General features: G+C 28.5%; 2 protein-coding genes and 1 pseudogene across 2 annotated transcripts; all 3 read right to left on the reverse strand.

The window, feature by feature from the left end:
- Positions 1 to 8,177: 8,177 nt before the first annotated feature.
- Positions 8,178 to 11,629, reverse strand: LOC113372807 (annotated as a pseudogene).
- A 664-nt stretch (positions 11,630 to 12,293) lies between these two features.
- On the reverse strand, positions 12,294 to 14,284 carry LOC113372808 (lipase 3-like). Its single transcript, XM_026613146.1, has 8 exons — positions 13,811 to 14,284; positions 13,566 to 13,755; positions 13,391 to 13,508; positions 13,084 to 13,330; positions 12,859 to 13,017; positions 12,706 to 12,790; positions 12,505 to 12,647; positions 12,294 to 12,449 (listed from the first exon to the last, which is right to left on the reverse strand). The coding sequence occupies exons 1-8, from the start codon at positions 14,282 to 14,284 to the stop codon at positions 12,294 to 12,296; spliced, it is 1,572 nt and encodes a 523-aa protein (XP_026468931.1).
- A 1,331-nt stretch (positions 14,285 to 15,615) lies between these two features.
- Positions 15,616 to 20,538, reverse strand: LOC113372809 (lipase 3-like). The gene is made up of 8 exons (XM_026613148.1): positions 20,104 to 20,538; positions 19,856 to 20,048; positions 16,960 to 17,077; positions 16,653 to 16,899; positions 16,433 to 16,591; positions 16,032 to 16,116; positions 15,830 to 15,972; positions 15,616 to 15,771 (listed from the first exon to the last, which is right to left on the reverse strand). The coding sequence occupies exons 1-8, from the start codon at positions 20,536 to 20,538 to the stop codon at positions 15,616 to 15,618; spliced, it is 1,536 nt and encodes a 511-aa protein (XP_026468933.1).
- Between the last annotated feature and the right edge of the window lie 2,754 nt (positions 20,539 to 23,292).

Genomic DNA, 23,292 nt, shown 5'->3' on the forward strand with positions numbered 1-23,292 from the left:
AAAACTTCATACTGAAGAAATATTTTGATTTTGTGTATTTTCTTGGTGGTGTATTTGTTGAATATTGATACTTATCTGAATCAAATGCTAAATGTAAACCGATAATATTAAGGATTGACTAATTAATCTAGCGTACTTTTCGAGTCCTGATTTGACTAAGCTTCAGTACATGTTTTTTTTTAAAAAAAACAGAATTTGTCTTCTGAATATTTTTATAAATAATTTGAATTAAATCTAGAAAGACAAAAATATTAAGTAAAATAAGTTAACCCACAAAAGTCCTTACAAGTAACTAAATTCATTTGAACTTTTAGTTAAAATTGTGTTTACCTTGCCACACTTTAGAATTGTTAATGTTTATAGTTATTGTTTTTAGGTTTTTATCATTATTGTGCTTTATATATAAATTATTTATATAGCAAAGCAATATTTATATTTATATCAAAGTCGCTTCTTTTAAACTTAAGTTGTCTTTTATTATTGGAGAGTTTTAGTATATCATTAATGTACGTTTTGTAAGTTGAGATAATATTTTGGCCATCGTATGTAATCGATATAAAAAATAAAAATTAATTATTTGTAGTACATATTCGAATTGAATTTGTAGAAGTTTAATTAAAACTTTGTTTTTTGTTTTAATAATTTGCTGGGTGCCCTAAAATAACTTCTTACTTTGGTATAAATTTTTTGAATTTAATTTAAACAAAATGCAAGTTTTAGTAAAAAATTCTAAAGTGCTGAGTGATGACGCATATAAAGCGTCGAAACGTACAGATTAAATATCTTAATAAATTTATTAAATTATGTGCATATATTTGTTTAATTTTCTGAACAAAAATCTCCGTTTTACCCAAATATTTTTTTTTCATTTTTCATATATATGTATTGTATTTCATTAAAAAAATCGAATAAAATCAAATAAATTTAGAAAAATTAGATTAAACAATATTTCAAGAAAAAATGAGGATTTTTGTTCAGAAAATTGAAGTATTCAGGTTTAAAACAAATTCAATTTGAAAACGAGTCCAAAAATGAGTAAAAAGTCTCAAAATTTTGTCAAAAAATCATAAATGATAGAAATAATGCAAAAACTTCATATGTATATTATATATATAATTATTAATACCTTTTATAAAATTTAAATCCTTTGCCAAAAAAATCACATTCATTCACTTTAATTTAAGTCACTGAACCAACAACAACACTAAAAGAAACACACAAACTTTAAACCAACATTTTTATTATAACCCCCAACCAATTTTAGAACAAACTAATAGTTAAGAATTTAAACAATTAATTAGTGTCTAATTCAATTATCACCATCATTAACAATTTGTTATTAACTAATTTTTAGTCCGTTTGATTCGAATGTGATGTTTATTGTGGACGAATGTCGATGGCGGGAACGCGTTTTAACAAACAGAAGTGGAGGATACGATGGCGGTCGTTTGGAGGTCCGGGGGACTAGATAAAATTTAATAATTACCGATAATGTCATTTTGTATGTTATTTTAAGATTTTGTCAGCAATACTAACGTTTTATCATTTTTGTTTTAGAACTGGAGCATGTACTGGTGGTAGCAGACTGGCTCAAGAATAAGGGAAAATATGGAGGAAATACTGGTGGTGCTGGAGAAGACTTGTGGACACAAAAACATAAGGTAAGTGGTACATTTTTTTATATATCAAATTTAACATTTATATGAGTTACGGTGATTCTCTCATCAACTATGCAGCTTAAAATATATTTTAAAATCTAAAAATTATTCAACGTTCAGTTGTACTTTTAAGTTTTAAGGAAATTTTTGCCAAAGGTTGTCTAGTTGTTTTGAACTCCTACAAAGGTATTCCTATTAAAATATATATGACTTCTATTAGTTCTTGAAAATATCCGTGTTATGGAAATAATTATTTGCATAAAATAATATTTTTTGGTCCAAAAAATGTAAAATTGTCCCAGTCTAGGCAGAGTCTAAGCAGCAACCTGGAATAAACTTTTTTGTTTTTGTTATAATTTATTTTTGTTAATCAAGATTTTAATGTCTTATTTACAAATTGATATGTGCAAAAAAAGAAATAATACAAAAAATACAATAAATTGAATATAAAAAAGTTAAAATAAAAATAAAATAAAAACAGATATACAAAAAAATACCATAAATGACAAACGCATTTGCAGCTGCATTTAGACTGTGATTTTATAGAACATTTTTTCAATTTTATTTATTTTTTTATTTAAACTATGCGGCATAAAATATTTTTTTATTATTAGAATTATTAATATATTATAATGATATATATTAATTTAGCGAGGAAATATTTATCAGGATATGATAATAATAAATGTTTTAATATTGTGCTTTCGAAAGACTTTTTGCCGAAAGTTGTCTCATTTTTTAAACAAAGAATCTGATCATAATTGAATTTTTAGTTTTAGTGTAACAAATATTTGTATGACAAGAGCCTGAATTAATAATTCTTATTGTTAGAAAAAAATTTAGATAGTAATTACAACATAATAATTTGCAAATTTGTAAATTCAAAAGTTTATGAACAGTTGTTGTAATATTATAGTTGTATTTAGAATTTATATACAAATACTTTACCACAATTTTATAAATGTTTTGAACTTATGGAACTTAGTAAATTCTCATTTATTTGTTCGAAATCTTAATATACCGATTTGAAAAGTATGTATCAAATCATTTTTGCCTTAAAATTTGCCTCGAAACTTATAGAACTTAATAAATTTTCATTTTACGTTGAAACCCAAAATATACCGAATTTGAAAAGTATGTACCAAATACTTCCTTTTTGCCTCAAAAAAAAAATATGTTTAGTTTTTATTCAGTCTTAACAAATCGAATTGGTTTTGAACTAGTTTATACAAAAACTTCAGAATTTTTTACATTAGAAAAAATAAATATAAAGAATTCAATACATGACTTTAAATAAAATATTTTGTGATTTTTTGCAAGTAAAAAACCATAAGTATTTATGCAATATGTGGGTCTTTTAAAGTTTTTGGCAAGCACTGTTTTATAAAGGCTCAAAATTTTGTGCATGCATTTTAGCGTACCAAAGCAAATTATATATATATATATATATTTTATATATATATATATATATATATATATATTTATATATATATATATATATATTATTGCAAATATTAACCATATAATTTTTATATAATTATCTACATTTTTTGTCTGATTTCTGCAATTTGTTGCTAAACTACAAAATGCAGAGCTATATAATTATATTTATATAAATATATGTATATATATATATATATATATATAAATTTATAATGAAATATATTAATATTGATATAACTTACATATCAGAACTTACGTTCTCCTAATAAAAACCCTGAAGATACCCTGAAATACGTTTTTGCATTTTTGCAGAATTTGTTCTCACCATTTTTTCCTCAGAACGTATTCTTTAAATTTATTTATATCTAACTAATTTTTTAATTAAAAATCCTGATAAACTTTTAATTTTAATTTAGGATTAATATCTGGAATAACCCCTGGTATACACATTCTTTAATACAATTTATTTATTATTATATTATTAATAGTGAATAAGAACATCGTTTATTCGGTTGTATTTAAAATTTAAATCTGAGTTCAATAAAAAAATGTTGAATCAGTCGCACGTCTTGAATTTCAACTTGATGATAGAATTGCTTTTTTGTACGTACATTTGCACGTTCAGCAGAAACTGCAAAAATATACATAAACGTTGTAAATATTTAAATATCTACATATACAAATATATATATATGAAAATTATATATGTATATATATAAATGTATATTTATTTATAAATATATATAAAGTTTTTTGTGTGCATTTTCTAAGCAAAAATGAATTTTTTCTCACATCTAATTGTAAGGGAAATATTTTCTTGTTTTATCACTTTGGGGTCACCAATATACTTTGTAAAAAACTATAAAACCATATTAAAATCTAATCGTTTTATAAATTAGTAAATATACAAATAATTTATGCATTAAACTATTTAAACTAAAATATAGAATACAAAAATATTGAAACAAAATTATAGTAAGGTCGAATATTAAGAATAAGATTTATAATTTATTAACATTAATTGAATTTTGATAATTATCAAAACGTATAGAAAAAGAACTACGTTTATAAGCTCTAAAATATTTGGATAAAACAAGGTTCTGCAAATCCACATTTTTCTTTATATAAAACGATAGGATAAATTGTAATAAAGTTTGTTTTAACACATTAATCGCCACGATCAGAAAAATGTTCATATAGGCCATGGTAACTTTATTAGATAATTTAAATAAACATATATCAAGGAAAATCTTTTTGACAAAGTTTCTGGAAAAACACTATTTTTTGTATAACACGTATAAGACTGACATGGCCCTATATTAAAACTTTTTTCGTCAAGTTAGTTTTTATCAGTGTCAGACTCATATGACTGACATGTCAATTTGCTTGTTGAATTATACTATACATGCTCATACTACGTATTGAGTTATTTAGTATTATGTTAATTTTTTTTTTTAATATATTGAAAACTTTCCCAATATAACAAACTTTACAATCATAGCAATCAACTTTATGAACTGAGTCAGTAATTTTATTTACAAGATTTTTTTATTTCAGAACAAAAACTAGGGTACAAAAAAGTTATCGAAATTAAAAACCTAGAAATTTTTGGTTCCATTATTGAAAAATGCGCAAAACTATCTAAGTAGAGTAAAGAAATTATGTCATCTTATTTATTACGAAACGATGTAGTATATTTTAGCTAAAAAGAGATTCATATGATATTTTATTTACACATGTGTATAATTTTTTTACCCATGTTTTGATAAAAATGGGTAAACGTCAAAGTTCAGTGTTACAAAATTGTAAATCATTTTCAGCTGATACGATTTTTGTGACACTTTTCGGTTCTTATCAATTTTATCGATTGATTATTAAGTAGAGTGAAGAGATCAAAGTTCTAAGTGAAAAGATTGACAAATATAAGATAAGTTACATCATGATTTTTTGCGCATTTTTTTTGATATCGGTTAAATCTTAGACTTTTGGATTAAATTGATAAAAATGATAACAGAGTTCGAAGTCAGTTGGGAGAGAGACTAATTTTTTTTATATAGAGTACTTGGTCTTAATGATAATACTTAAATATTATTTAAGGTTCAATTATGAAAATTAATATAAATTATAACTTATAAATCACTTATATGTTGATTTTTTATTGATTAACTCAATTATTTACTCATGTTGGGAAATTCATGCAGCTGGGCTTAAGGCAAAATTCCACTTTCTTTAGCATTTAATAGAAAATTCGGGACATTTTTTTGGTTTTTGTCAAATTACTCATAAATATCATATGAAAGCACCCCTTTTCAGTCAGATAGGGAGAAACTAGATAAAATTTACTACGATCCCATACTAACAGTTATATACACCTCGATATAAAAGTTTGGAATAAACGACTTTGAATTCGACCTTTCATTTTCTTTAGCATTTAATAGAAAATTCGGGACATTTTTTTGATTTTTCTCAAATTACTCATAAATATCAAGCTAGTTTCGTTTATTGTTTTTTATGGATTTTAAAAACCTATTGAATTTACAATCAGCAATTAAAAAATCAAAGGAAATATTGAATATTAAATGTAGCACAATGAAGAATTTTGTATTTATATTTCAAGAGGTTATTCACTGAAGTCGTTTCGAATGCAGGAATCAAAATGTAAGGAATTTAGTATCTTTTTTTTTAAATGTCCTGTAAATTCCTTTTCAACGTATTTATATATATATATATATATATATATATATATATATATATATATGTATATATATATGTATATGTATTTGTAAGGAAAATCCCAACGACAAGTATTAATAATCGGTAAAGGTAGAATTATCATAATGTCCAAACGTGTATATATAAATAATATATATATATATATATATATTTATATATATATATATATATATTATCATTAGTGAATTTCTCGATTAGTAAACACGCAGATAAATATGAATTTTAAAATAAAAACAAAATCCTGTTCCGAACACGCGCTTCGGCATTTTTGATTCTGACAAAATAAAATTTCCTACCATTAAAATTCAACCGCTAAAAATAAATTTGTTATAATAATACTATTAATCAATTTGTCGGATGACACTATTTGATATAATTAGATATTGCGAATTAAACGAAAAGATTAAAAAAAAGTTTTGACCCTTAAGTGCATATTAGTTTTATGATTTTAGGTGCAATTCTACATTAAATAAAATGTTGTACTAAACAAAATTTGTATTAATAAATCTGGGTGTAATTTTATGCATATACTAATAACGCGGAAATAAATTTGGTTAATTTAATTAACAAATTTTATTAACAACTACGTTTTACTATCCAAGTTGTCGACATTGAAAACAACTTTTAAAAAATCACAACTAAATCATTTGTTATTCATGGAAACATTATGAACAATACCGGAAAATAATTTGTTATATTCATTCATCAATTATTATTACTATATAAATTATATATATAAAAATAAATATATATAAATAAATAAATTACTTACGTAAAAGATGATTGCAGTGTGAAAATCATGCAATGTCAACAAATTACGGAGTTTACAAACAAATTCAAAATATTTACAACTTGTGATATTTTTCCGACCATAAAAGTATAAATAAACAAATAAATAATATAAAGTTGTATGAAATTTTGTCATTGCATTAGCAAATTTACGCTTAGATTTTTTTAAATTCAAATACGCAAATAAATTTAAATTACTTTGCTAGGCCTTTTTTTATTTTATGTTTTTTCTTAAAAGTTTTGTTAAGAAAATTAAGAACAAAATTACAACAAAATATTTGTTTGATATTAAATATGAACTTTACGTATCATAATATGGTCCATTGACCTAAATTAAATAAATGAAATAAATATTATTCTAATAATTGAATAAAATATCGAAATCAATTTAAATATTGCTAAATTATGTGTCTAATAAATAATATAATTATTCCCAAATTAAAAAATTTATAAATAATATTTTACTTTAATAACAAATTTTGACCTTACTTATCCGACTATTTTCTATTAGTTTAATAAATTTTATATTTTATTAATTTATTCTCAAAAGGTCTTCATTGTTGTTAAAATAAATTAAATATATTTTACAATATTGCATTTATTCGTGATAAAATAATTTACGAACAATTATTCACGTTAACAACAATTTTTTGCAAAAATAAATAGTAAGTACATCTATGTTTTAAATTTTAAACTATATCTACTAATTTCATATTATATTTCATTTATTCTTGTAGTAATTTTATAAAATTAACTTTCCTGTAAATTGCAAAATTCTTTACTTGAATATTAATACATTTTATTAAATTAAATTTAAAATAAAAATAAAAAAGTATTAAAAAAATATTAAAGTACTAAAAATATTAATACTAAAATATTGGATTTGCAAAGCTTGTAAAAACTTTGTTGAGTATTCTATAAAAAGTTTGATAATAGAATTTTATAGTTAAATTTATCTGGAATTAATCTTTCTTAGACAAAAATTGTGTATCTAAATTATGAAAGTAGTTGTATTCCCAAAACTAAAAAATGTAATTTTTTCACATAGTGAAAAATTGATAATATAAAATTTTACTCTCATGGATTTAAAGACAAACCTAAAAGCTAAATTGTGGTTTTCAAAAACTTTCAAAAATATAAAAATTTCTATAATACTATTTTACATGAAATTTTATCTAGACTTCGTCTTTCTCAGACTAACATTGTACATCTAAGTTATAAAAATAATTAAATTCACAAAACTGAAAAAATGTAATTCTCTTCATCTTCATTTAACAACAAATGGTATAAAATTCGTAATAAAAATCTTACTCTGAAAAATTTTGTTTCTGGAAAGTAAAATAGTTAAAACAATTATTTTCCAGTTTTTTGTTGTAAATTTATATAATTATAGACACCAAAGCTACTATAATATATTTGTTACCTAACAGTTTCTAGCCATCATAAGGCAATCATAAATCATAAAACCTTGGTATTTTTCATACAAATGCATTTATTATAAATTAATATATAATATTAAAATTGTCAACAATTGTTATAAACAATTTTCTCCATCTAAGCGAATCTATTCAACAAACTGATAACTTTTGGATACAAAAGCTTATCAGCATCTTTTCCCCAAGTGAAATCCAAATGGTTCCATTTCGGATCCGAAACCTTGAATTTGCCCAAAGAGTTTGCCAACAGGTTGTGCAAAATATCAACATCCTAAATAAAAAAAATAATTATACCAATTGGATTGGATCATTTGATTTTATTTTGGATTTTACCTTTGGATTTGCCATCCAGTCGTTGTCACTGTAGTGCAAAGCTACAGGAGCTGTGATTTTTTTCAAATCGTAGTCTGGTGGACTTGTTTGGTTGTATTTTTTCAAATTTTGGAACCAGCCGAAGTCGAATTTGCGGAATTTAGCTAAAAGTAAAGGATTTACTCAATAAAAATATTATTTGGTTGACCTACGGTGCATTTATAGTTTGCATTGTGTGTAGATCTTAAACCGTTTGATGCTAAATAATATGAAAGATCGAATTCAAAGTCGTTTTATTCCAAATTTTTATATCGGAGTGTATATAACTGTTGGCATGGAATCGTAGTAAATTTTATCTAGTTTCTCCTTATCTAATCGAAAAGGGGTGCTTTTATATGATATTTGTGAATTATTTGACAAAAACCAAAAAATGACCCGAATTTTCTATTTATTTCCAAAGAATAATAAAAGATCGAATTCAAACTGTTCACACGGAATCGTAGTAAATTTTATCTAGTTTCTCCCTATCTAACCGAAAAGGGGTGCTTATGTAAATGGTGTGCGATGAAAATTTGTTTAAAAATGATGTATAAATTATATTTGTCTAACATCACAAAGACCTACAGCAACTTGGTGTACTTTAAAATTACTCCGAATTATGATAAAAGTATTTCCAAAATGTCTTTACCTGAATTGGCTTCTTGTCCATAGTGGACCAACTGTTTTGTAGATGCACCAGCTGGTGTATTTTGGAGAATTGCTGGTAAAGCAGTCTGTAAACAGATGAAATCTATATTTATAAAAGTTTCTGATAACTTGTTGTTAAAAATATTGGATTTGTTTGAATAATTGGTAAGGTGTTGACCAACTTCTTGAATGAAAGATAAAGTTTCTAAAATTATCGGCCAAATTTCGATTTTCAGTAGTAGGTTTGAAGAAAATTAGTTGATAAAAGATGTAAAAAATGACCAGAACCGTTTTTGGATGAAAAATTAGGTATTGGTTTATTAAAAATTTGTCAAGTCAATGACCAACTTCTCGAATGAAAACAAAATTCAAATTTGATCTTTTGACCTCATTTTGATTTGAAATTTGACTTCAAAATAAAGTTTCTAAAATTCTAGCCCAAATTTGAATTTTCTGGAGTAGGCTCAAAAAAAATTAGTTGACAGAAGTTTAAGTTTTTTGATAAAAATTAAAGTATTAGTATCAATTTATTAAAATCTGTCCAGTTGATCTGAATTTTGGCTGTGTTATCTGGTTAGTGATCTTGTTACTTACAGAGTTCAGTTGTTCCTCATTGAATCCACATAGTAAGAAATAGAACCCCTGAGCAAATCTCTTGAGTCCATTGTCCATCATTACACAATCCATCAGCAACACCTGCCAAAAAGTCACTTGTTGGCAGAAATTCGTGTAAACCAATTACACTGGTGAGGAACTACAAAAACATTAAAAAAATAATTAGAACATTGATGTACGTTGTCTTTGAGTATGAATTATATTTACCTCCAAGTTGAAGACAAACGGTGCCAAAATTCTAACAACTGGACTGTTCATATGGGACATGAAGGCAACTGGTGCCAAAGCTTGCATGGATTTGATCTTTTTGTTATATTCTGGCCTTTCAGAAGCCATCACAAAGAACGATGTTGTTCCTTGAGAGTGACCAACGTAGTTCAATTTGGATTCACCAGTGGATTTTAACACGAAGTCGATCATAGCTGGTAAATCGTACATACCGATTTCGTTCCAACTGAAAAAAAAAATTAGTTATATATTTATATATAAATATTTACATAAATATATATATATACATATATATATATATATATATATATATATATATATATACGAGTATATATAAATAAGTCGGGTTTTCCTTCCTGACGATATGACTCTAGAACGCACGAACCGAATTCGACAATTTTGCATTCGTTGGAAAGGTCTCGGGCTCCGCAAGGTTTATAGCTAAGAAAATTAGTAGTGCATGGCATCGTGTCTTAATGCAAATTGCTAGAACTTCACGCACTGTAATTAAAAATTCGAGTAAGACATTATGTGAGAATTATCAAAATTACGCTTGGTTAAGTCAACGAGCAATTCTTGCCGCAAAGAATAATGATGTACACGCACTGAATTTCACCATTCAATCAAAAATTTCTGGTGATTTGGTGACATACCAATGATTCCGATTAGTCTGCCGTTTGACTTCAAACGATTGCAATTTCCCGTTTGCCTTGCGTTCGCAATAACTAGTCGCAAGGCCAGTCGCTTAGTGTTTGTGGGGTAAATTTCAAATAGATTATTTAGAAAATCATTGTTTTTCACATGGGCAGTTATACGTTGTCTGTTCACAAGTTGGAAAACCATCCGCTTTGTTTGTGTTAACGTCAGACCAAAAAACAGAAAATGTGGTTTACCAAAGAGGACTTCAATGAAACGGATAATTTGCGGATTCACTTTTATTTACCTAGAGAAGTTCAACTAAAAAACACTTCATTTTTGTAATCGAAATAAATTCATTACTGTTGTTTAATAAATTCAAATTTTTCCTTATATATGCCCTTGTATCGTCGGCATGATGGTGTTTAAGTTGTACCTGAATTCCCAGAACTTTCTGGCATCTTTTTCAGGATCCAAAGTTATATGTCTTTTGGAGAATGTGTTGCCTCTTGCATTGCCCATCCACACATCATAACCTTCGTCAGATAAAATAAAACCTGGAACAACATGCATATTATCATCATGTCATGATGATTTAGTATATATTTCCGTTACCTAGGCCTTTTTGTTTGCCCATGACAACCCAATCGGCGGAGCTGCACAAAAGACCATGTTGCAGGAAGACTACGCCTTTTGTTGGTTGACCTTTTGAAGGGCTAAAGGGTATTCTGTGGACTGTTAGGATGTATCCATCTTCGGAGGTCACATTGTAGGTTTCACTTGGGTAGCCTTCGGCTGCAATTATTTTTTCCTAGGGAAAAAATTGAGTTTTTAGAAATATTTTACGTGGAAACTAACCAAAGCAAAATTCACAATATTTCACAATTTTGTAGGACGTGCTAAACAATTAAGAATGTTTAGTCGATCTCTAGGTATCTCCTAAACTATTTAAGAAAACAACGAATCTTGTTTTTTCCATCAATTACTTACCACTGCATTAAGGTCAATTATTGGCTTTGGTTGATACACAGATTTGCTGCTGACAAAAGTTGCAGCAAAGTAAAATGACACCAAAAATATTCCAAGCTTCATTTTTATCACTAAATATCAAAATTTATCGTAACAATATTTCCAATCAAAAATTTGATTGAACGTCTTCAAATCAAAATTTTCACCTTTATATAGAAAAAGATAATTTTTTGCACAGGTGAAAGATAAAAGAGCATAATAATGTTTATTTTATCTCTAATTTTTTTCTGATTGACAGTGATTGATATAATTTTAGTACGACTAATTTGACAATTGAATTTTTTAATTAATGACGAATATCTTGTTATCTTATCTAATCTTATCTTTTATCATCGTGCGAATTCGTGGAGGTCACATTGATATCCGATAATTTTTTTAATTAGTTTTGATCAGGAGCGAATCGATAGATAATTGATAAAATAATTATACACCAAAAATATAAATTATATGATATAAACTATTTATTTTAATTAAGAAAAATCATTCACCAATATATGAGGCAAACTATTTGTATTAAAACACTTGTAGAACTTTAACTAGAGATGATAGAAAAGAATCAAGGTTTTCATTTGATGGTGAATTTGATCTAGTTTTTAAGTTTCTTTAACTAAATTTTAGTATCTTTGTTCTAAAAAAAAGTTGCGCCCTAAAAACTAGAACATATATACAACTTTAATTTTGATAAATTTGGCAACTTTGCAAAATCCAATAAGGAACATTTTTAATCTTAAACATTATATTTCATAATTGTATCAATAACTTTATCATAAAATAATTCTTTGACGTCTTCTCCATAAATAAAATCAGCGTGCGTCCAAAGAGGTATTGGTCCCAAAAAGTTTACGACCAAATTAGGCAGGAGCGATGCCAATTGTTCAGCATCCTAAAATATAAAAAAGCAATACACACAAATATAGATAATTTTATTTTCTATTTACCTCAGGGTCTCCCAAATTATCATTTGGTCCTGTGTAAAAAGCAACTGGTGTCGTAATTTTGGATATATCATATTCAGGTGGTTCTGGAGATCCGTATTGTTTTAGATTGCCTAATTGGCCGTGGTCGTATTGTCTGAACTTTTCTAAAAAAAATGTGTAAACATTTATTTGTTATCAATATCATGTTTGATGTTTACTTACTGGAGGCAATGAGTTGGCCATAATGTAAGAATTGTTTTGTTGACGCTCCAGCTGGTACATTGTTTAGGATTTCTGGTAGCAAAGGCTAAAAATGTAAAGGTATATTGAAAGATTGTCGCAGATTATATCTTAAGATGACAATTTTATCCTTACCGCGTTCAATTGTGAAGGATTGTATCCTATCGCGATAAAATACATGTTGGTACATGCCATTTGCAAAGGATCTTCATCAGCACATAAAAACCTTCCCAACAATGTCTCAAGACCTTTAGACGGCAAGAACTCGAATTGGCCAAATAAATTTGTGACAAGCTGGAAAATTTTGGAACCAATTGTATCAAATACAAGTTATCCTTTAGATTACTCATAATTACTTACCAGTACACCAGATAACGTGGTTGCCAACAGGTTTACAACTAGGTTAGTTACATGACTCATAAATGCGACTGGTGCCAAAGCCTGCATCGATTTTATTTTGGTGTTGTATTCTGGTTTTTCTGAAGCCATCACCCAAAAGGAAGTTGTTCCTTGGGAATGTCCTACATAAGTCAACTTTTGTTCACCAGTTGTATCTAAGATATAGTCTAACATAGCTGGTAGATCTTTAGAACCAATCACGTGCCAGCTGGTAATAGATAGAACAACAATTTACATTGGGTGATGTTGCTAAATTACAAAGTTGTACCTGAAGTTCCAATATTCAGAATCAGTAGCACTGTTGAGTTTCGAATGTCCTCTTGAGTATTTATTGCCTCTGGCGTTGCCCATCCAGACATCAAAACCAATATCGTGTAAAAGAAATCCTAAAACATTCATGACAATTTTAATATAAATACGGTTTTGGTAGGATAAAAATTTACCTAAAGCTTTTTGTGGACCAATGACGACCCAATCTGCAGAACTGGATAACAAACCGTGCATCAAAAAAACTACGCCTTGATATTGCGCCTTGTTTTGGTTAGGAATTCTATGCATCTCCAAAATGTACCCATCTTCAGTTGTCACATGATGAGTTTTGTGAGGATAATCGTATTGTTGTATCAGATCTGTCTAAAATTTGACCACATTAGTTTGTCTATTACCAAGTTGTACCCTTTACCCTTACCGTTGTTTTTTGCTGTATCAGTCCACCCATATGACTGCCTGCAGATTGCTCCATATCCAAATCGTAAACAGCAGATACTAAGAGTTGTGATATATCTGCAAATCCATTATTAAATGGTTGTGTCAATCCTAGCCAGTCTGCAAAACTTGTGAAACTTAAGGACATGTCTTTTGGGATCTCTGTAATGATGGCCAGAGGACTATCATTTCGTGGTAACGTCAGAACTTCAAAGACCTTATTTGAATGGTCTTTGTGGTCATCAGATGTAAGGGATTTTAAGTCTTCAGGGGAAAGTGAACTTGTAGATGGATTGGTATTTGGCTTTGAAATATCACCAAGGTTGTCATCAGGTGTTTCTTGTTGTTCCTGGTCACTGTCATTATTTTTGGTTCCTAAAAGTTGTCCATTATCCAAAATACTACTTTTTATTGCACTAACTTTCATGAAAACCAAAACAACAACCGTCAACTTCATATTGTCACCACCAAATGAATTTTTTCACTGATTTTATTGATTGACAATTAAAGTAAACCGCCTCCAATATTTATTTTTTGCCATCAGACATAGTAACAACTGTGTCAATATGTATATTGGGCAAGTAAGAATAAAAAAATACAAATATCTACAGGTGATGCTTGGTAATTGATAAATTTTTTAAATAAATAATTTTTTAACTAATTTATTTATTTGGAAAATTTACACAAAATGAAATTGTCTATACATTGTATAATGATGTGTAACTTCAAAGCAACTCAATGCACTTTAAAATGTAGAACTTTAGACCTACTTAACTACTTATATTATAATAATTAACTAGTGATGTATGGCATCGTGCCTTAAGGCAAATTGCTGGAACCGCAATGAAATATTCGAGAAATTTTAAACGTTTTCAAATGTATTATTACAAATACTGTAATTTTCATTATTTTTGCTATCTCCAGAACATTAACAATCGTCATTTCATTTCGAATTCAATTTAAAAAAATAGCTGCCTAATTTACACAAAATTGAAAAAGTGCTCCCGTATATAAACAGTCTAAATGCACTTGGGTAAACATTTGTACCAGAGTGGCGCTTAGGCTATGCTTAGGCTGGGTATTTTTTTTAATTTTTAATCCAAAATTACAAAAATATTTTATGGAAAATAAAAAAAGATGTAATAATTTTTTATCCTCAAAAGCAATTGTTTGTTCAATACAAGCAGAAAGTTTTTTAGATCATTCAAATCGAACGCTTAGTTCACTCAGAAACTGCCAATTTTTGCATATTTAGCTCTGTATCTTCGAAATGACGGGACCTGTCATTGCCAAAAACTAATCACCTCTTCTCCCAATCATTACAAATTGAATGTTTTGTAGATCATTCAAATCCGATACTCCGTTCTCTCAAAAAGTCGATTTCTATTTTCTGCACTCGTTGCTCTGTATCTCCATAACGGTTGACCTGCCTTTGCGAAAAACTAATCAACACACCTCCCTATCAATAGGGATCGAATATTTTTTAAATCATTCAAATCGGTTGATCCGTGCGCCCGAAAACGTGGACGAAAAAATGCGGACATAAAAAACACACACACACACATCCATTTTTTTCTAGGTATGCCAAAATGTTCAGAAAACTTCAAAATGTCGAGAAATACAAAAAATTTCGGTTTATGGCCCTACGGGAAGTTAATAATAGACTAATTTCGTGGATGTGCATTTTTTTATTATATCTATTTGTGACCTGTTTAGTACAAAACTAAATAATTTATAATATTTTCCAGCAACATTCTAACATAAAAATCTAATAATAACATTTTAATCCTAAACATTATATTTCATAATTGTATCAATAACTTTATCATAAAGTAATTCTTTGACGTCTTCGCCCCAAATAAAGTCAACGTGCGACCAATTTGGTCCTGGACCCAAAAAGTTTAGAATCACATTAGGCAGCAGCGATGCCAAAATTTCAGCATCCTAATATATAAAACATAAACAATACATATAAGTGAAAATAAGTTCACTGTCTATTTACCTCAGGAGTTCCTGTATTATCATTTGGTCCTATGTACAAAGCAACTGGTGTCGTTATTTTGGATAAATCATAATCAGGAGGTTCAGGAAATCCATAAAGCTCTAAGTTGCCTAATTGTCCGTAGTCGTATTGTCTGAATTTTTCTAAAAAATTGATGATTTGTTTGTATATATCAATAATATCACATTTGGTGTTTACTTACTGGAGACAATTAGTTGGCCATAATGAATCATTTGTTTTGTTGAGGCTCCAGCTGGTACATTGTTTAAGATTTCTGGTATCAAAGTCTGAAAGATTGATGAATATTATTTATTATTATTGATTGCGGCTAAATCGTGGATAAATATGTAAATAAATAAATAAAAGATTCGCTTAAGATTTGGACAGATTGGCACAGATTACAACTTGCAATTTGCTGATGTGATGTCATTGTCAATAAATTGTGATGAAAACAAATATTGGCGAGTCGTACTGATCAGATAGTCTGATTTTATTCGATTGAGTTATAATTGTAGAGCAAGGGCCAGAAAAACAATTCTAAATTTTTTTACAATAGGACGTCAACTTTCTTAAAATCGTTAATTTTAGTTTTTTTACCCTTACCGCGTTCAATTGCGAAGGATTGTATCCAAATGCAATAAAATATATATTGCTGCATGCTATTTGCACAGGATCCTCATCATTGCATAAAAGTCGACCAAACAATGTCTCAAAACCCTTAGATGGCATAAACTCGAACTGGCCTAATAAATTTGTCAGCAGCTGGAAAACAATTGGAATCAAATGGATTAACTATAAATTACCAATTACTGTTAATGCTTACCAGTCCACCTGATAACAAAGGCATCATTAAGTTAAGAATTAGATTAGTTGTATGACTCATGAAAGCCACTGGTCCCAAAGCATGTATTGATTTAATTTTGGTGTTGTATTCTGGTTTTTCTGATGCCATCACCCAAAAGGCAGTATTTCCTTGGGAATGTCCAATATAAGTCAACTTTTGTTCACCAGTTGTGAGTAGAATATAGTCTATCAATGCTGGTAGATCTTTGATGCCAATTTCGTGCCAACTGGTAATAGATAGAATAAAAATTCACATTGCATGATGTTGTTAAATCATAAAGTTGTACCTGAAGTCCCAATATTCAGAATCAGTGGCACTGTTGAGTTCCAAATGTCCTCTTGAGTATTTGTTGCCTCTGGCATTGCCCATCCAGACATCAAAACCAATATCGTGTAAAAGAAATGCTAAAACATCACGACAATTTTAATACAAATACGGTTTTGTTAACCCTTCTTTGCATGATTTTTTCTATTTTAATAAAATAAATCAGGGTGATGTAATTAATGCTCTAGATTGAAGGAAAAATATTTAAAAAAATCCTTATGTAAAAAGAAGTATGTATTATGTAAAAAACAATATTATGGTAATTTACATCATCATGCATTGTCACATATCTAGCTCAGAACTATATAAAATATATTGTTTACTCAATCTTCTTTACTCTTTATAATAATTCAAAAAACAATCAATATTTTTATTTAAGCACAAATTGATACCACATTTACAGAATTTTGGCCCATTGCAAGCAGACTCTTTTTACGTTCACCTCTTTTTTGAGCATTTTTTATAAACATTCTAAGAGTTTATAATAACTCGATCAAATAGATAAAAAAATGTGCAAATACCACTATTTAAACCTTTTTGTTGTATGATTTCTGCCCAAAAAGCTATCAATGAGATCTAATCCCACCATATGTTTATTATTCGAACTTTGGCGACCAGTATAATCTTGTGCTAGGAATTTTGATTATTGACATGTAGAATAATATACCAAAGAAACTAGCTGTAAGTGGAATTCTGTCTTAAGGCATCGTGCCTCAAGGCAAATTGCTGGAACTTCCCGTACCAAAAATTATTATTTTTTTGAAAAAAATTTACTTCGAAAAAATAAGATTTTTGACAAACAATTAGACAAAAAATTACTTTTTTTTGAAAAAGAAAAAATTTTTTTTAATTTTTTTTTAACTTCCCGTAGGGCAAGTTATAGTAATCGCAAAAAAATCGAAAATGAAAATGTTTATATATCTTTACGTTTCAGAGGTTTCTGAACATTTTGGCATACCTTAGAAAAAATGGATGTATGTGTGTGTGTGTGTGTGTGTGTGTGTATGTATGTATGTATGTATGTATGTATGTATGTATGTATGTATGTGCGTGTGTGTATGTATGTGCGGATACAAATTTTCGTCGACGATTTCGGGAACACGGATCAACCGATTTGAATAATTCAAAAAACATTCGATTCGTATTAATAAGGAGACGTGCTGATTAGTTTTTGGCGAAAGCAGGTCTAGCCGTTCCAAAGATACGGGGCAAAAAGTGCCGAAAACGGTAACTCAGTTTTTAAGAGAACGGAGCGTCCGATTTGAATATTTCAAAAAACATTTTACTTGTATTGACAAGATAAAGAATTGATCAAATTTTCATGAAGGCAGGTCTAACGGTTTCGGAGATCTGATGAAAAAAGTAAAAAAAAATGCCATTTGGCGGTCAAAAATGATCATTAGACATATGCACATCAAATTATCAAATATTTTATAGAGATTTTAACAATAAGTATAAATTTTTTTTACATTTCTATGGGTTCCGTACCAATGTTTACGCGTTAGACGGCGACGCGGCGCTTACGGGCTTTGATATTTCGCCTTTATGCAGTTAAAGCAGTACGATTGCTCTGAAAAAAAGTTTAGATCTTCCAAAATATGTCAAAATAAAATAAAACATTTTTTTTTAAAAAAAAAAAATAAAAAAATTTTTTTTTTTTCAAAAAAAAGTAATTTTTTGTCCAATATATAGTTTCTCAAAAATCTTATTTTTTCAAAGTAAATTTTTTTCAAAAATCTTAATCGTTTTTAAAAAAAAAATTTTGGTACGGGAAGTTCCAGCAATTTGCCTTAAGGCACGATGCCTTAATTGCCTTAAGACAGAATTCCACTTACAGCTAGTTTTAATTTTTTTTTTTGAAAAAAAATGTTTTCTTTATTTTGACATATTTTGAAAGATCTAAACTTTTTTTCAAAGCAATCGTACTGCTTTAACTGCACAAAGACGAAATATCAAACCGCGTAAGCGCCGCGTCGACGTCTAACGCGTAAACATTGGTACGGAACCCATAGGAATGTAAGCCAAAATTATACTTATTGTTAAAATCTCTATAAAATATCTCATAATTTGATGTGCATATGTCTAATGATCATTTTTGACCGCCAAATGGCATTTTTTTTTACTTTTTTCATTAGATCTCCGAGACCGCTGGACCTGCCTTTATGAAAATTTGATCGGTTCTTCACCTTATCAATACAAGTAAAATGTTTTTTGAATTATTAAAATCGGACGCTCCGTTCTCTTAAAAACTGAGTTACCGTTTTCGGCACTTTTTGCCCCGTATCTTCGAAACGGCTAGACCTGACTTCGCCAAAAACTAATCAGCACGTCTCCTTATCAATACGAATCGAATGTTTTTTGAATTATTCAAATCGGTTGATCCGTGTTCCCGAAATCGTCGACGAAAATTTGTATCCGCACATACATACACACATACATACATACATACATACATACATACATACATACATACATACATACATACATACATACATACATACACACACACACACACACACACATACATCCATTTTTTCTAAGGTATGCCAAAATATTCAGAAACCTCTAAAACGTAAAGATATATAAAAATTTTCATTTTCGATTTTTTTGCGATTACTATAACTTACCCTACGGGAAGTTAATTATACAAATCATAATCTGCTTCTTCAAAAAACAACACAAAAAAAACATTTACAAAAAAATCTTTGCCATACATTACAAGTGGTACTACTGCATAGTGATGTAAATTTCCATCAAACAAATTTACAGTACAAGGGTTTTAAGAACTTTTTTGTTGACTAAATATTATAATTGAAATTTTCATCGCCATGCAAAGAAGGGTTAAGATGAAAATTTACCTAAAGCTTTTTGTGGACCAATAACGACAAAATCTGCAGAACTCGATAACAAACCGTGCATCAAAAAAACTACACCTTGATATCGCACGATATTGTTTTGGTAAGGAATTCTATGCATCTCCAAAATATAACCATCTTCAGTTGTCACATGATGAGTTTCATGAGGATATTCGTATTGTTGTATCAGATCTGTCTAAAATTTAACCAAATTAGTTTGTCTATTGACAAGTTGTATCCTTTACCCTTACCGTTGTTTTTTGCTGTATCAAGCCAGCCATATGACTCCCTGCAGATTGCTCCATATCTAAATCGTAAACAGCAGATACTAGGAGTTGTGATATATCTGCAAATCCATTATCAAATGGTTGTGTCAATCCCATCCAATTTGCAAAACTTGTTAAACCTAAGGTGAGGTCTCTTGGAATTTCTCCTATTGTGGCCAAAGGACTGTCTTGTGATGGTTCCATCAGGATATCGAGGATCAGATTTGATTGGTCCTCGCCATCAGCTGTAATTGAACTCGTAGATGGATTTAAAATTTGACCAACGTTGTCATTAAGTGTTTTTTGTTGATCTTGGTCACTGTCTTGATTTATGGCTCCTAAAAGTTGTCTATCATCCAAAATACTGCATTTTATTGCACCAACTACTATAAAAACCAAAACAGCAACCGTCAATTTCATATTGACAGCACCAAATAAATTTTTCACTGATCTTGTTGATCAACAATTGAAGTAAACCGCTTCTAATATTTATTCATGACAACAACTGTGTCAATATATACATGAGTATATATATATATATATATATATATATATATATATATAAAATTAAACAAATATAAATGGAAAAATACAAATATCTACTGTTGGTGCTCGATCACATTTTCTTGAACAAACAATCTTCCAAATTTATCAATCTGGACGTGAGAGTATTTAAAATAAAATTTTAACGTTGATAAAATTTTGTATTATACAATCGGTATTACTTAATTTCTGCATAATTTGGAATTATTTTAAATATTTATACCAGTGGCGTAGATAAATAAAATTCTTTATATAAAATGATTATGTGAGGACTGATATAAAGATTCAATTAGATACCTATTAAACTTTTCATGCAACGATTATTTTAATCTAACGAATATTTTGTGAATCTACAATTCATCATTTTTGGTATAAATATTGTTTATATTTATATTTTTATACTTTTTATTATAAATGTCTACCAGAGCCTGTACTATTCAATTATATTTGCAGCGTTTTATTTAATTTGTGTATTTGTTTATCGTATCTCTTGTAACTTTTAAACAATTTATCCAAACAATATGGCGTATTTAGGAGATTTGTTCAGAATTAAATTGTTTATAATGTTGTTTGATATCATTATGCCCTACGGCAACTTGGTATACTTTAAAATACAAAAATATGAACCCATATTAAATGAGTTAACTACTTATTTATTGGAAGTGCTTTTGTTTACTATTTCTCTTGTAACTTTTAAACTGTTGCTTTGATATAAATGAAACTTTTGGCGAAAGTAAATAAATAAATATATGAATTTATTTAATAAATTAATTATATTTTTCGATATTTTCAACAACTCTGTCATACAACAATTTTTTAACATTAACAGCCCACAAAAAGTCCACGTGGTTCCATCGATCGTGCGGAACTCGATATACTTCCAAAACATTTGGCAACTCTTTGGATAAGTTTGACGTCCTAAAAACGGAAATAAAATTTGTAAAAAACTTTTATTTATTTATTCTGATATTTATAACAGCCCACGGTGCTATTTTTTTGGCAGAAATAGTAATAGTGCAAATAATATACAGCGACAAATTAATTGTGCAATATTTTTTTGTATCGTTTGTAGATCTTAAACTATGCGGTATATATAAATGATGTGTATGAGAAATTTGTACAAAATTAAATTATTTATAATGTTTTCTAATAACAAACAACTCTACAATAACACAGAATATTTTAAAATCTATAATGAATGTTAAAATGCAATCCTAACGCTCTGCCAAAATGCATTACTTTCACGTATGGCGAGTAGACTATTTATAGGTGCAATCTCCTGTAACTTTTAAACTGATTGAAAATATTGCAAAGTGAATAAAATATTAGGCAAATTTATACAAAACTAAATTATCTACAAAGTTTTCTAACACTATAGCGTTCTATAGCTAGGTATACTTTAGAATAGCCATTGAAAACAAACATTAATCTCAACTTCATTCAAATGCACTTATCCTTTAAATCGTTTATAAATTTTAAACCACTTGTTTAATATGGATGATGTGTGAAGCAAATTTGTTTAAAATTAAATTATCAACAACTTTGCCTAACAACATAAGCCTTACAGCAACTCGATATACTTTAAAATTGCATTTTAAAGTGATACTTGTACAAGAATATGTAATTGTTTTTATTACCTGTGGTGTTGCCAGATTGTCCATGTCTCCATAATAGAGGGCAACAGGGCAACTTATTTGGGCCAAATCGTAGTTTGGTGGCACTAGAGAATTGTACAAGTCTTTGTTGTCCAAAACGCCGTGATCGTATTTTGCAAATCTTTCTGGAAAACACAAAAAATGATAACCAGAAATCAAGAAAATTGGTAACCAGAGATAGGAAAAGTGGCAACCAGAAATTAGGAAAATTGGTAACCAAAAAATTTAAAAAGTAGCAAAAAGAAATTTACAGCCAGCAAATAGAAATATTGGTCATTAAAAACAAGGAAATTGTCTGCGAAAAACAAGGAAAAATGGTAACCAGAAACAAGTGATGGTGACAACGAAAAGGTTTAAAAATAGGTATAAAAAAATTGATAACCATAAATAAGAAAACTCAGGAATATGAAAAGGTGACAGCCAGAAATATAAAAATTGGCAACCAGAAATAATGAAAATTAGCAATTATAAAAATTAAAAATTGGTAAGCAGAACTATTGGCATTCAGATATTTATTTATTATGGTGATAGATGAGAGTAAAGATGTCCTAAGGGTAATGGATAGAAGCAAAAATATCCGAAAGGTGATGAATAGATGCAAAATATCCAAATAGTGACAGATAAATTAAATGAATTTTCTAATTACTATTGCTTACTATTTCTGATCAACTGCGCATAATGTATAAACTGTCTACTAGAAGCACCTGCCGGAATGTTGTTCATTATATCAGGAATCAGTGTCTAAAATCCGAAAACATCAATTTTTATTTCAAATTTTGGGTTCAATGTACTCTAAAATCTTTACCCTATTCACGTTCCATGGGTCGAACCCAAAAGCTGCTAAATATAGCTTTACACAAACACCTCTTATAGCATTTTCGTCCGAGCACAAAAAGTTACTTATTTTTGTCAGATCGTCGTTTGCTGGAAAACATTTCTCGGGGACCGTATTCTTGTCCAGGTTCTAAAAATAGAC

Source organism: Ctenocephalides felis, unplaced genomic scaffold (assembly GCF_003426905.1).
Source record: "Ctenocephalides felis isolate EL2017-DRISC unplaced genomic scaffold, ASM342690v1 CF-g0.4_SCAFFOLD_01604, whole genome shotgun sequence".
NCBI lineage: Eukaryota > Metazoa > Arthropoda > Insecta > Siphonaptera > Pulicidae > Ctenocephalides > Ctenocephalides felis.